Raw genomic sequence first — 15,307 nt, forward strand, 5'->3', positions numbered from 1 at the left:
CACCATGGCTTCACCTTCCACAGCCATCCAGGAGGGGACAGAATTGCCTCAGCACTCAGAATGCTCATATCTCAGCTAAAATATCTCAACTACCTGTTGGACTACCTCATGCATGTGCCTGAATCCCGGGCAGATCCAACCATCCTCTCCCGTGAGCACAGGCTTGGCGCGGAGGCCACCCCAGGCCCATTGCCCCAGGTCCTGTGCTCTTGTACCTAATAGCCAAAGTGATGTGGGAGTGGAGACCTAAAGCTAGCCCCGAAAGAACATGTGTGACAGGCCCAGAGCCCCTGTGGGATCTGCTGGGAGGTGGAGTCACAGAAATACTGTGAATGTTCTTAGGAGACGTGCTGATGGACGCAGGAGTGGACAACCACGCTCCTGCACCCACTCACAAAAGGTAAAGAAGTACAGAGAAAAAGAATTTATCCTCAACAGAGGGGCTTCTTGCAGGTAAGTAATGTAGATTATCCATCCTAAAACCCTTAAGTTGTAACTATTTTCCTACATTTTATGAGACAATAATGAGCTACTTTTTGGCTTCTTCCCTCCAAAATGTAAATGCAACATTCAAGTTTATGAAGCCGAAGGTGAGGGTTGGGCGGGAGGGAGTACTGGTGGCTGGGCGACAGGCGCTCGGGCTTGCACAGCTCTCCAGCAGCTCCAGGCCCATCAGCAGCAGCAGGGGAGCCTGCGGCTTCTACTGGATGGCAAGGCGAGGAAGGGCCAGGCCATCTCAGCTCTACAGAGGCCAACCTGCTTATGCTTAACCCTGGAAGCTTGGTGGGGAAGGCACCTGGGAGCCCCCTGGCTGAAGCAGGGAAGTGAGCATCACTGGTTCACCGCGCCGGCGCCCACTGCTCTTCTCCAGTCAGTATCTTGTGTTGACAGGGCTAGCAGGGAGGTAGGGAGAAGAACTGGGGGGTAGGCTCTGGATGGCAGCGGGCTCAGAAGCTGCACTGGCCTGGAGCTGGCAAGCTGGTGGAGTGGCAGGAAGACTAGTACCTGAGGTTTCCTGGGAACAGGTGCCCTGGCGCCCACAGCCCATGTCAATGAAAGGGTTTCCTCCCCTGCTGACCCAAGGGGTGGCTGCTGCAGGGTCCTGTGCCCTCCACCAGCACCGGCTGCAGGGCTGCTGACAGAACAGCAAATGGAAGCTCACTGGCATGCATCTGAGCTGACCACAGGCTGGCAAATCTAATTGCCTCTGACAAGTGGCACCTGCAAATGCTCTACACTGAGGCAAACTTCCTGTGGCTGTGTCCTAGATGCTGCGTCTCTCCTGAGTGCCTGAAACCTGATGAGCATAAACTAGGACTGCATGTTCACCTAACTTGAATGGATTTAAATCACGTTTGTCACCAAAACTGGCTTAGGAAAACAGCCTACCCTAAAAGGAACACCCATTTTAGAGTTCCTTCAGTGACTGAAGGCCCCGTAACCCAGTCCCTTTCCTACCTGAACTTTAAAGGGGTCTCCAGTGATGCGAAGAGGCTTGTCTGCCCCTGTGGGCAGCGGGCCATCCTGGATCATGACCATTTTCACACCAGTCCGCTCCTGTTGGGGAACACACAGCAGCAGCACCCTCAGTGGCACGAGGAAGGAGGTCCCTGAGCAGGCAGCAGCACGGGGCATGTGCTGGGCTTGGTGCTGATGCATGTGGGTCGTCTGGAACCCGCACTGGAGTTCCAGGGTTCAGGTTCTGGTTCTGTCCCAGATCCCAGCTTCCTCCCTGCGAGGCAGCAGATAATGGCTCCAGCAGGAGGAGGGCCTGGGCTGAGCTCCTGCCTCAGCTTGGTCCTGCCCTGGCCACTGTGGACATCTCGGGAGTGAACCAGAGGAAGGGTGCTCACTCGCTCACTCTCAAAGCAAAGCAGAATGGCTTGGGTTCTGTCCCTGACAGGCCCATGCCTGGCCTGGGGCAAGACATGGCCTTCTGACCCAGACCATAGACTTGGCTTCTGGGAATGCAGACCTACAGGTCAGAGCAGACACCATCCACACACCACACGGAAAACGACTCCCCAAGTCAGCCTGACCTGTCCTCCTTTTCTGGTCTCTAGGACACATGGATCTATGGCCTGTCCTTTGTGGGCTCTAACACGGCTGATGAGCGCCCCCTGCACAGATCCGAGGGAGGGGCTCCCTGCTTCCTGCTCCACAGATCAGTGAACTCTGCAAGCAGCTGGGCTGCCTGAGGTTCCAGGGTTACCAGAGATGCGTCTGAACTGGACTCCTGGGACCCCGGGCCTAAGCTGGGAGATCCTGTAGTGGATTCTACACTTGGCTCACTCTCCGGCCTGGGTCAGGACACAGAATGAAGGACAGGCCAGAACTCTGCCTGCACCCAGGAAGGTCCCCATGCTCAGAACTCAGTCTGCTCTAACCAACCCGGCAGCAGGATGAACTGCATTTCCCTCATTTCTAGCCCTGCTCTAACAAGGTAGTGTGATCGCTCTCACGGTCATCCATGGTAATGTGAACTGGGTAACAGTGTGCAACTGGTGCCAAGTGCCTCAGAGAAGGGATTCTGGTACCAACAGCATGAAATGCTCACAGAGCTCCTCTCAAATAAAAGCCAAAGCCGCCGGGCTATTTCAACTCCATGACAACAGTGTATGCTCTGTTTCTTTTACCGGTAAGGACTGGGATCCTGCAGGAAGTGGCCAAGCTCACGCAGGACAGTGCTGCACCAGGGCCCTTCCCCTGGACATCCCTTCTACCCAAGCCACCTGCCACAGTACCTGGCGTCCTCATCCTTGCAACATTCAGGACATGCCTGTCAGGTGGAGCAAGGCTACAGGCTTGAACCTGCGGGCAGCGTCCTACAGCCCTCCCCTACCTGCAGCTGCTTGATGGTCTCGCCTCCTTTGCCGATGACCAGGCCCACTTTTGAGGCAGGGATGAGGATCTCCTGGACGGTGCTGTTGCTGTCTACGTCATTATGAAAGCCAGGGCCATTCCGACAGCGATCCACGATCTGCCCCAGGAGCCGCTTGGCTTGTCTTGGGAGGGAGAAGAACCGGAGAGCCAGCATTACGGAGATGCTCCCAGGTGGCCAGAGAGGGAAACAGCAGCAAGGGACCCGGAGCCAAGGCTGCCCTCCATCCAGCTCCAGCTCCTGTCCCTACAACCCACGGGGCCTTGTGCCACCTGCCACGCGGTGGGGCTGGAACTTAAAAAGCAATGCACAGACGCGATGGCATGTCCCAACCTGGAACCCCGACGGGCTGTTACTGCCAGGCACAGCCCCACTCCTGCTCCGGGCTCCACCAGCTCACGGAATTCCTGTTTGCCGGCCAAGCCCACCTCTCACTCCCCCATGTAGGTCTGTCTCCAGAGCTGTCCCCTCCTCACCCCGCCCTTCACAGAATGCAGCTCAGCACTGGCTGGTGAGGTGAGAGGAGACAGCGCGAGAAGGATGCGGAGAAGGAAAGCACAGGTTAGTATTCATCGACTCAACTGGCAAACCCCAAATCTCTTCTCGGCGGCCCACGGCTGCTTTGCCCTGATGTGAGGCTACGAGTCCCCACTTGGGTGTGGACATGTGGGACGGGGAGGCAGTGCCCGCTGTGGCTGTACACTCATAGGGCCCTGCCCGCTGAGGGCCGTTACATGAGCCGGGTTGGGACCCTACACACCACAGGCCAAGCCATTTATGCTGGTTGATTTGGGGGCAGCGGAAGGAAAGGGCGAGGCGGTGAAGCAAGCCCCACATGCCCGTGTCATCTGCTGGGCCCGCTGCCCTTTTCTGCACCAGAATCTTCCCTGGCTCTGATCTGCACTGTTCATTCTTTAAATCACCACCACCTCTCACAGAAAAGAATGCAGCTGCTCGACAGGCTGGCTGTACTGTGCCCTGAAGAAAATGATACTGTTTCACCCTCGAACTATCACCCCATGCCTTGGGCTCCTTGGACAGACACAAAGCAGGAATGGTTAGAAGAGCAGAAGAATGGAACAGCAGGAGAGATGCTGCCTGGTGTGTCCTGCGCCTCTGTGTACAGGCACTCTCCACTACAGCGCTTTGATGTCTGCATGTGTACTGCATCCACCTGCGGTGGGAGGGAACGCCTTGATTCAAGCGGGACCTGCACCGGCCCCGTGACAACGTGCACCTGGCGCCTGCTCCGGCTCAGCACTCACAACAAGCCAGACCTCACCTCCGTGAGGCTCCCTGACACGTGGAGACAACACAGCAGCCCAGTCTGTTGAGCCGGACACACACTTAGCATCCTGTGCCCTAAGACCAAGAAAGGAGCAAAGAAAGCATGTTTCCTAGGAGTGCCTTGCAATTATGAGGCCTGCGTCTGGCACACGGCTCTGTACTCAGACAGCAGGGTGCAAGCAACACTGCCTGCAGACTGCTGTGGCCAGTGCCCCTCTGGCTGGTCCATATAGCCCTTCTGAACGGAACCAGGCCATGAAGGGAGGTTCCCCTTGGCTCATAAAGACCCACCCAGGCATTGCACAAGGTCCCAGACTGAGGGGCTCCCCGCGCGACAGGCAAAGGAGGTGTTAACAAGAAGCAGGTGATTAGAGTACTCGGGGTGTACACGTGCTCCTAAAGACCCTGGTTTACAGGAACAGATGTTATGACAGCTGTGAGACGCTCTGTAGGGTTTGGGTAAAGACAGATCCTCTACATTTAAAGTCACAAAAACTCCTTGGCCTGGCACCCCCCACTATGTCTTTCCTTCTAGAAACGTCTGCTCTGTGTGGCCAGACTGCAACACAGAACCAGTGTGGAGTGACAGCTCTGCCTTTCCACCTCTCCCCACTTGGGGAAGCAAGAGGAAGAGTGAAAGGAAAAAGTAAATAAAACAAACTTACTCAATACTTTCTGGGGTTCCGGTAAGTACACAGGGCCTCTCTGGAATCCCAGAGCTCTCTATAAGAAGAACCAAGAAGATGCAGTGTGTTGGTGGGCATCAGGAGACAAGCACCTCCGCCTCTGCACAGACTGTCCCTCGGACGCCAGTGCCTGGACGGAGCACCGGGCAGAGGCAGGGCCAGGAAGCAGAGCCGCTCAGTCGGCCCTGGCTCGTCTCCTTTGCTGCGGCTGCATTTCTGCTCCATCCTCAGCCAGCAGCTGCTGAGTGGTTTTGTCCTGTCAGAACTCCCAAGTTTTCCATTTGTAAACCACCTGAATGGTTATCTGTCTGCAAACAGCTTGAGGTGCACTAGGAAGGAATTTTGGATTATCACCCAGTGACACCCAGTGATGGTATGAACACCCCAAGAGACGTGTGACAAGCATGTGGCACTGGTTCTGGGCCACTTGACAAGGGGAAAAAACAAACAAACAAAAAAAACCAAAAACAACAACAAAAAAAGAAAAACAAAAACCACCAAACCCTTACTTTCCAACACACAAGATGCTTTACTGTGTCCCTAAAAACCCTGTTTCTTGAAGCCCTTCCTTAAAAACACCAGAGAGGTTAACGGGTGCCAGGAGCTCCTGCCCCGAGATGCTGCCTTCAGCATCTCTGAAATGACAAGGAAGCTCTAGTCCAACATCCCGCAGGCCTCTTCCGCCACAACACAAAGAGGTCAGCCTGTGGTGAGATGATTCACAAACTGTCCCTTGGCTGGTCTCTCCCCTTAGCCCTGTTAACACAGAGCCCGCTGGGAGAGGCTCCAAACTGTGCTCCACACGGACTAGCTCCGCCAGGCCCCTGGATGCCCTCTCTCCACAGAGGAATGGGATCGTGTCCGCCAGGGAGCTGTTGTGCGGTCCCTGGAGTGACCCAAAGCCACCGGCCTCCTGCAGGCCCCATTGTCTAGTGTAGCATTCTGGTGCAGAAAACACAGGCCCTAGGGTGGCAGGTGCCGGGAAGCTGGACCGCAGGACGGAGGGTCTGTCCCGGGAGCCAGGCAGGGCCCGTGACTGCACCGGCTCCTGCTCTTGTCTTCCTGGAGCTGACCTGGGAGTACACGCCCAGAAATGCAAGGGCAACCCCAGCCGCATCTACTTACCCACGCCCTCTAAGCCACAAGCCAAGGATGGAAACCGGGAGTCTTACAAAATACGGATTTCTACCAAACTGAGACCTGTGAAATAAGGAACTCCTTACCTGAAGCAATCTGAATTTTGCACCCAGACTCGGCCTGAATCCGTGAGATCTGCTCACCTCCCCTGCCGATAACTGCAACAGAGCGAAAAGAGTCAGACTCGGCCTTCTGCCCCCATGGAACCATGCACGCCTGGCTTCATTAACTCAGCAAACATTTACACTTGGCTCAGTACCACGAGTCAAGCTGGCCCAGCTCGAGCCTCTGAGCACCACAGCGGCAGTGGCTGCTGTTAAGTGCAGCAGACAGGCACAGCGCCTTCTGGGAGAAGGGAGGGCTCCCTGTGTCCAGAGAGGGACTGCAGCATGTCGGGGCTGCAGAGAACGCAGGGGAAAAGCATTCTGCCACAGGTGATGCCTCCACACGAGATAAAAACAGAAAGGACCAGATCGAGGGGAAGAGCAGAAGAGGTGGATACTTACTAAATCCTACCATTTTATCAGGCACTTTGAATTCTTCTGTTACTACTGCCCTAAAAACAGAGAACATTTTTGGAAAAATTATAGAACACGAGATTCCCCAACCCTCCCATCCTGGCAATGCTGCAGGATAAAAGCCTACAAGAAGCCCTGCCCATCTGGCCAGAAGCTGCCCGTGCGCCTGCGGAGGCAGGGCCTCTCTGGTCACCCGCTCCCTGAGCAGAGCCGAGCCCCGCCCGTCTCTCACTGGCCCACTGACTCCTTGAATGACTGCCCTTTCTTCACACGGCCACTCAGCTTCAGTGTTTGCTCACCCGTGGGTCCTCTCCCTTGCACATGGGGGACGACCACGCTTCAGTCCCAGCCCCTGCCCACCCTCACGCCTGGGTTCCCAATCTTACTACTGTGACTCCTGGCCTCTCTGTCTTCTAGGGCCAGATGCCCAGCGGCCCTCAGGACCCAAGAGAGAGAGGCCTTGCTAGTGCCGCTCGGGGCGCCTGCAGGGCGCTGCTGGGTAATGCTGCCGCGTGCATCACTGCCTCGCTCAAACAAACCCTTCAATTTGCCATACAGTGTATTGTGGACAAGATCCAATTAAATCTAAACATTTACCTCAGGAGGAAGCTAAATGCAAGTAGTTTAGGAAAAAAAAAAGCCAGCCTCTTTAACTATCCTTCCGCCACAGCAAGGACTGAAGAGCGCACAGGTTTCCAGGGCACTGCAGGGAGCACGCGTGGCTAGGCAGTACCTGTCACCATCTCCTTTGCACAGGGGAGGGGGTAGGCTGGTGGCACACCCCTAGCACTACAGACGAGAGGGACTGTCTCTCTCAGGATACACGGGTTCACACCATATCAGGCAATTCCTGGCCTCCCAGGCACAGGACAGGGGAGCTCAGCCCACCGTCACCAGCCCCCAGTGTGTGACAGCCACCGGCCCAGAGGCTCCTCCCAACTCTGCCAGCGGAGACAGCAGTTCTGGACACACACCTGCAGGCGAATTCTCACATCCTGTGTTGCGTGGCTGTCTACTGTTGGAAAATTTTACTTGAGAAGGACACACCACCGCCACACGACTGCCATCAAGCTCGGGCAGTCAGCTGACTCAGTGAGGAAGGCAGGCTGCAGGAGGGGCCCTGTTTGCGAGGCCAGGTTGTAGCCTGCCCGTTCTCACAGCCCAGACCTCTGGAAAGCCGCAGCAACTGGGGCCTACCAGGAACAACTTTCAGCAGCAGCAGAAACCGGAAACAAGTTCCTTCACATGATCTTCATTTAGTAACTAAACAAACCGAGCAAGAGCTGGGAGAAAACCCATGCCCACACTCTGGGCCAGGGCTGCCACCGGCAGCCTGGTGGCGAGCGGGAGGGGCTGCCTGCACCATCCAAGTCACTCTTCCCTTTTTCATGGAGCACTTTGGGACTGCAAACCTCCCACCTCCCAGATTGGTCTGAGACCTGGGGAAATTATTAACCCTCAACATGACAAGGAGGCCGGGAGGGGAAACAGAGGCAGAAAATCACCTCTCACAGAACTCAGAGGACCATGGTCCATCTCCCACCCCGGCCCCAACAACACCTTGCCCTCAGAACATCTCTTCGCGATTGAAGAAGCTAAGTAAAGATTCATAAACCACTGAGAAACCCTAAGACTGGGGGGCCAGATGTCTGCATCCCTTCCTTCTAAACTGAAATCGCCACCAGCAGCCTGAAGCACTCTGGCCGTGTTCAGGCTGTGGCCAGCCCACCTGTCTTCAAAGGCCTGCACCAGCATCTCCTCTGGGCTCCCCTGGACTCCAAAAGGGCCAGCAGAAGCCTGGCGTCTGCAAGCAATCTAGCCTGTGGTTTTCCACACTCCCAACCTCTGACTTTCTAACACTCCAGTACAGATGGTGGATCAATAAACAATTAGAAATGATCAATAAATAATAAAACATAGCCCACCGCTTACCTTTGATGTACCAGGGCCCCTAACTGGTTACCCACTGTGGCAAAGAGAAAAAGAAAAGAAAAATCAAAGCATTAGCACGGATAAACTAACTTCATCCTTACATAAGTTCTTACCATTCCAGGGGCGGGGGGGTGCGGATTTGCAGAAAGAAAGCAAACAGTAATTGAGGCTCAGTGGCTGAAATGAATGCGTTACGTGATATGAAACAGGAGGGGACGTCTTGATCAACACAGGCTCTAACCCAGTGTCCAGCTGGACGCAGGATAAGAAATTGATCCATGTGTCCACACGCTGAGAGGCCTGGGAGGAAATCCTGCTCACCTAAATCCCTCCAACATCTTACCTCCCTCCTGCTTGGGATTCAAACTTAAGGTGAAGACACAGTGAGTCGAGCGCGCCTCCTCCCCCCACCCCAGGCACAAATGAGGAGACCCACTCCCCTCGGCAGCATTGTCCAGGCCTCAGCGGCAGCTGTGGTCATTAAGAACATGCACATATGTTCCGCTGCCAAGGCCAGGGAGACCCCCTCCCCCACCCTGTGCCCCACACAGTAGCTTCTCTGGGGTAGGCTCTGGCCTTGTCACATTGCACACCAGCAGTCCGGGTGTGGCAGAGAAAGAGCAATTGCCTCTCTCAAGCCCATTTCACAGACAACAGGGCCAGTCTCTCTCTCTCTCTCTCTCTCTCTCTCTCTGTGTCTTAAAGATTTGTTTTGTTATTGTGAGCTGATCCAAAGCCAGGAGCCAGGATCTTCTTCCTGGTCCTCTCTTGAGTGCAAGGGCCCCAGGACTTGGGCTAACTGGTGCCCATACAGGATGCTGGAACCAGAGGTATACGCTCAGCCTACTACACCACTGTGCTGGCCCCAGGGACTCAGCTCCCCACCCGCGCAGGGGAGCTGGGCTCTGTGCTGGTCTGCCCTCGTGGAGCGGGGCTCTGTGCCGGTCTGCCCTCGTGGAGCTGGTGATGAGTGTTTCCTGTGATGCGGCTGCTCAACACACTAGGCAGATGGACAAGTTTACATTCGAACTGTACTGCAAAGAACTGAGTGACCCTGCGAGATACTACAAAGCACACTCAGAGACACATCCTTAGCGCGGCGTATCCTAAGGGCAGACCAGCAATGACCGGCAAAGGCTCAATCCCACCAGCTTCTGGGCAGAGCCACAGTTTCGACTGTTTGTTCTGTTCGGGCTTCACCCATCTCCCTCTGATCGACAGTAGCTTGTCAGAAAGCGAGAGGGAGAAAAACCAGAGCAGGATATTTTAAGGGAAACGGCTCAGGAATAACACTAGCAAAAAGTCAAAGTAAATGAAGCCACTGAGTCAGTAAGTATTATTTCTTCTGGATCAATAGCAAAATAATGCTCTACAGCCAAAGTATTGACACCACATCCTATCAGTCCACTTCTCTCAGGGAGAAGAGAGTGGTTTTTATCGACTCTAAGTTTTTACTCCTGCATGTCCACTCTGAATAGTGGACCCAACTCTTAGTTGGGTTTCAGCAGCTCATGACAGGAATGTCAGTGCCAAGCTGGTCGCCCTGGATGGTTCTAGACAGGACTGCCCACAGTGGAAGCCAGGGGGAGTGGAGTGGTCACCCGAGTGTGGGTGGCTGCTCCCACTCAAGGCTGAGGAACCAAACTACTGTGAAACACACACGGACACAAGCAGGCCGGGCCGTGATTCCTGGCTGGTCCACTGTGCTCCCAGGCCAGGGACATCAAAAGGGGCAAAGACTTGGCACAATGGCCAAGCGGCTACTTGGGGCAGTCATATTCCACACTCCAGTCCTGCCTTGGCTTCTGGAATGTTCACCCCGGGAGGCAGCACGATGCTGATGTCTTCGGGTCCCTGACAGTCATGCAGGGGACAAATGTGCACATCAGACTCCTGCTTCAGCCTGTGCAGTTACGCTGCAGTGAACTACTGCATCCAAGTATTTTTTCCATCTGAAAAAAAGTTTTTGGGCCCGGCGGTGTGGCCTAGCAGCTAAAGTCCTCGCCTTGAACGTGCCGGGATCCCATATGGTCACCGGTTCTAATCCCGGCAGCTCCACTTCCCATCCAGCTCCCAGCTTGTGGCCTGGGAAAGCAGTCGAGGACGGCCCAATGCTTTGGGACACTGCACCCGCGTGGGAGACCCGGAAGAGGTTCCTGGTTCCCGGCTTCAGATCGGTGCAGCACCAGCCCGTTGCGGCTCACTTGGGGAGTGAATCATCGGACGGAAGATTTTCCTCTCCGTCTCTCCTCCTCTCTCTGTATATCTGACTTTGCAATAAAAATAAATAAATCTTTAAAAAAAAAGTTTTCAGAAAACTTATAAAATAAAGTAAAAAATGCTGATGCTCTTCAGGTACTGGTGTCTATGTCAGAAAGGCCAGAGAGAAAGAAGGGACGCAGCTCCACACAGAACCTCCGGGGAGGCCCCGAGAACCGGCCCAGGGGGTGGTTCAAAAGCTGTTCAACAGCCTGTGCACGTCACAAGAACACTGGCAAAGCATGTGTCACAGCGGCCACACGGACCCCCACACTGGCAGAGCATGTGTCACAGGGGCCACACGGACCCCCACACTGGCAGAGCATGTGTCACAGGGGCCACACGGACCCCCACACTGGCAGAGCATGTGTCAAAGTGGCCACACGGACCCCCACACTGGCACAGCATGTGTCACAGGGGCCACACGGACTCCCACACTGGCAGAGCATGTGTCACAGCGGCCACACGGACCCCCACACTGGCACAGCATGTGTCACAGGGGTCACACAGACCCCCACACTGGCACAGCATGTGTCACAGGGGCCACACGGACTCCCACACTGGCAGAGCATGTGCCACAGGGGCCACACGGACTCCCACACTGGCAGAGCATGTGTCACAGGGGCCACACGGACCCCCACACTGGCAGAGCATGTGTCAAAGTGGCCACACGGACCCCCACACTGGCACAGCATGTGTCACAGGGGCCACACGGACTCCCACACTGGCAGAGCATGTGTCACAGGGGCCACACGGACCCCCACACTGGCAGAGCATGTGTCACAGGGGCCACACGGACCCCCACACTGGCAGAGCATGTGTCAAAGTGGCCACACGGACCCCCACACTGGCACAGCATGTGTCACAGGGGCCACACGGACTCCCACACTGGCAGAGCATGTGTCACAGCGGCCACACGGACCCCCACACTGGCACAGCATGTGTCACAGGGGTCACACAGACCCCCACACTGGCACAGCATGTGTCACAGGGGCCACACGGACTCCCACACTGGCAGAGCATGTGCCACAGGGGCCACACGGACTCCCACACTGGCAGAGGATGTGTCACAGCAGCCACACGGACTCCCACACAGGCAAAGCATGTATCACAGCAGCTACACGGACTCCCACACTGGCAGAGCATGTGTCAAAGCGGCCACACGGACTCCCACACTGGCAAAGCATGTGTTACAGCAGCCACACGGACTCCCACACAGGCAAAGCATGTGTCAAAGTGGCCACAGGGACTCCCACACTGGCAAAGCGTGTCACAGGGGCCACGCAGAGGCTCCCACTGCCAAGAGCCCACTCTTCACTAACAAAGACAGAAACAAGTGTACTCATCTCCCAGGGCATGGACACTGAGAGCCACAGCATGAGGCCTGAAGTTAAATTCAAACCCAGCGAGAGTTCCGAGCTGGGGACCTTTGGGAAGGCCATGTTGACTCCCTCCTTCACGTCAATGCTGCAGCCAGGGCGGTAATGCATGACTTAAAGTTTCATTCCCTTGGGAAACAGTCCCACTCAGAACCTAAGAAGCAAGCCAGCAGGTGGCGGGCCCTGGGAGCTCAGGCAGCACACTGCTCTGTCCAGTTCCGCACAGGAACCCTTGCCGCAGGCTTCCTGGCAGATGGAAACGCCTATCAAGCTCAATTGATGGGTAACTGCAGTCATTTTACTTTGAAAAGGGAAAATACTGAATCAAATCAGTCTATTTCCCGTTAATGGTGCATGCTGGCCAACAACACTTCACCTTGCTTCACGAGCTCCCACCAGCTCTGGGCTAGTGCATGTGCGCACACACAGCCAGAGCTCATTTGCTCTGCACGCTGGGTAATAGGAAACAGCCTGGGCTACAGCTGAAAAATCAACTTCTCATAGGCGCCGCTCACCCTACAACCTAAGAACTTTCTCAGCCCAGCAATACTCCTCCAACTGCAATCATCTCCAAAACCAAAATACAGGGGTCATACATTTTTCCTGTTGGTGTGGAGGAAAAAAGCCGTCACTTGGCTCCCCAAGAAGAAATGCTAGCAAAACATGGCAGGGGAGCGTGCCTAACTCCCTAACACCCACCTACACCCACCCTGCAAAGCCCAAGGGGACAGGGCTCATCAGTTCTCCCAAAGCCTGGTGGCCGGCACGCAGAAGGCAGGCAGGGAAAAATGCCTGCAGTTTTTATCCAACTGGCAGAAACAAACAAACCAGGGAGAAACTTCCTCTTCAGATTGTGAAAACAATCATGCCCATCCTCCTTTGCAATCCGGTCTCTCCAGACTCTCTCCCAGCCAGCGAAGGTCAGGAAGGCGCAGGAGAGCTGAGCCCACTAAAGCTTCTCTCCCAGGGTGGATACAAAGGCCTCCTGTGTGTCCCAGGCTCGCCCCAGACCACAAACACTGATACACTGCCTGCAGCCCAAAAGCCTTGGCAAGTAATCTGTTATCAGCTTGGCAACTTATCTTTTTAAAAAACGTATCTCAAAAATGTCACTGGCTTACAGCCTGCCAGCCTGCCCTGTTCTATGAGAGGCAAGCCCAGCACCAGCAGCCACACGTGGACCTCACCCGCGTGGACTCACACGGTCCCTCAGGAGACCAACTGGGGGAAGCGGAGGAAGAGGACGCAGATCCAGGGCACCCAGCTGGGAAGGCGTGCATTGTCCGGCCCTGGGCCTTGGGCTTTCAGCATGAACAGGCCCAGTGCTGCTCTCTGCTAGCCGTTCCTCATCCTACAAGTTGCTGTCCTTCAGGCACTGACTACTGTGCCAGGTTCTGGGCCTCAAATACAAACAGACCACCTTTGTCCTCATGGAGCTTGCAGTCAGGTGGGGAAAGTAAAGCGAGCTGAAGGAGACACAGAAGCCAGCCTGCAGGGGAAGGGCGCAGCAGGACCCACACCCCCTTCCCCAGGACACACAGTGTGTGTCCAAAGCCTGATCCCAGGAGCAGTGGCATGGCACCAAGAGGTAATTCTATGGCACCATCTTCAATGCATCATGCATTATACTCCCTAACCCTGCTCTCCATTCCCAAAACAATATAGGAAGGGGAGCCAACCCAGAGTGGGTGGCTTTTTGCCTAATTTCCCAGTAACTTAATCCAAGCTGCTGAGTGTACAGCTGGTTCCTCTGTTCCATCAGTCTATGGGATGGATGTGCCACAGTCTGTTCATGTGTTCCCTGGCAGAAGGCCATATCTGGTTGGGATTGTCATCTGGAAAGGTGCCACAGGCCCTGGCATGAACGTGTCCAGGAGTGCCGTGCACCTGGATAGCTCTGATTGAATTATTTTAAGGTTGGAGTCATGAGTGGGTAAGAGATCTCCCTTCCATCCACTGGCTCGCCATCCAAATACCCACAATAGCTGGGGCAGGGCAAGGCCCAAGCCTGGAACTCCATCCGGGTCTCCCACACAGGCAGCAGGAGACTAAGCACTTGGGCCATCACCTGTTGCCTACTAGGCAATTAAATAGGAAGTTAGAAGTGGAGCAGGACCTGAACCCAAGTACTCAGCCACCTGGAATGTGGGGGTCCTAAGGACTGAGTTAACCCCCTGCACCACAGTTTTGCATTATAAATCCTGAAATGGACAGGTGAATGAGGGGGAGGGAGGAAGAAGGCAGGGAGCAGTATGGGCAGGAAGACTGGGTCCCTCCTTCTTTGTGTCTCAGCAAGACTACTTTGCCCCCTCACGGCACCTCACCCCAAACTCCTAGCGTGCACTGAGGGCTCTGCCACCCCAGGCAATGCACAGCTGGAAACCAAGCCAGGGGAGTGTGTGCCTAGCGCACACCTAATCCCCGGACAGCTGAGGAGAAGGGGTCTCCCCAGGCCTCAGCACCTGCCTCATGGCTGGCCAGTCCTCTCGCACTCAGCCTGCGGCCTCGCCCCGCCCAGGCCCTCTTTCCCTCAGGGTCGGGGTCTGGTTTCAGGTTTTCAGCCTCCAGTGCCTCTCGTGAGCCTTCCCTCAGGGAAGTGACCAACACCTCCGGGAGCTGTTCTCTCCACAGACAGCACACTCAGGTCGCACCCAGGCCATGCCACAGCCAGCTTGGCCCTCACCGCTCAGTGCCAGAGCTCCCTGGCCGTTCCTTCACAAAGTCCGCTATTTGAAAAAAATCTTCCCTTCCTCCTTCTGCCCCATGCCACAAGTGTGGAAAGGAAATGCAGAGAAGAGACCATAAAAATATCCCACATCTTCCTGTGAACGAACTGTCGGCTAGTTTGAATGCCCAGAGCTCTTCCTCCTCCCAAAGGAAGCCTGTAAGCCAGCATCAGAGTGTGGCACTCGATCCAAAGACACGACCCAGACACCAAGGGTAAGTCGGGCAGACAGGCAGACCCGTCCTCACGGCATTGCCAGGCTGCTGGCAGGAAGTCCTTGTCCTGCAGCCACGGGCAGAGGACAGACGCCTGCTCGGTGTCACTGAAGTCGCACAAGAGGCCTGGCTCCTCAAATCCTGCGGGGCTGCAGAAACGGAGGGGAAGCGGCCTGTGCCCTCGGTGTGTGTCAGCCAGCTCTGGGTGAGCCCTGGGCCAGGATTGCGTTGCCCAGGCAAGTAAGGGGCCGACAGTGGAGCTTCAGCCAAGCTCGTGTGCTGCAGGAA

General features: G+C 55.5%; 1 protein-coding gene across 1 annotated transcript in view; it reads right to left on the minus strand.

Moving 5' to 3' along the window:
* FUBP3 (far upstream element binding protein 3) overlaps positions 1–15,307 on the minus strand; it is a 39,932-nt gene that overhangs the window by 9,492 nt on the left and 15,133 nt on the right. Inside the window, exons 3-8 of the mRNA XM_058672308.1 lie at positions 8,442–8,475; positions 6,498–6,547; positions 6,078–6,149; positions 4,834–4,891; positions 2,843–3,005; positions 1,459–1,557 (exon numbers count right to left, since the gene is read on the minus strand). Coding sequence (XP_058528291.1) covers positions 1,459–1,557; positions 2,843–3,005; positions 4,834–4,891; positions 6,078–6,149; positions 6,498–6,547; positions 8,442–8,475 — 476 coding nt within the window. The remainder of the gene's footprint in view (positions 1–1,458; positions 1,558–2,842; positions 3,006–4,833; positions 4,892–6,077; positions 6,150–6,497; positions 6,548–8,441; positions 8,476–15,307) is intronic.

The sequence above is a fragment of the Ochotona princeps genome, chromosome 14 (assembly GCF_030435755.1).
Source record: "Ochotona princeps isolate mOchPri1 chromosome 14, mOchPri1.hap1, whole genome shotgun sequence".
NCBI classification, from domain to species: domain Eukaryota; kingdom Metazoa; phylum Chordata; class Mammalia; order Lagomorpha; family Ochotonidae; genus Ochotona; species Ochotona princeps.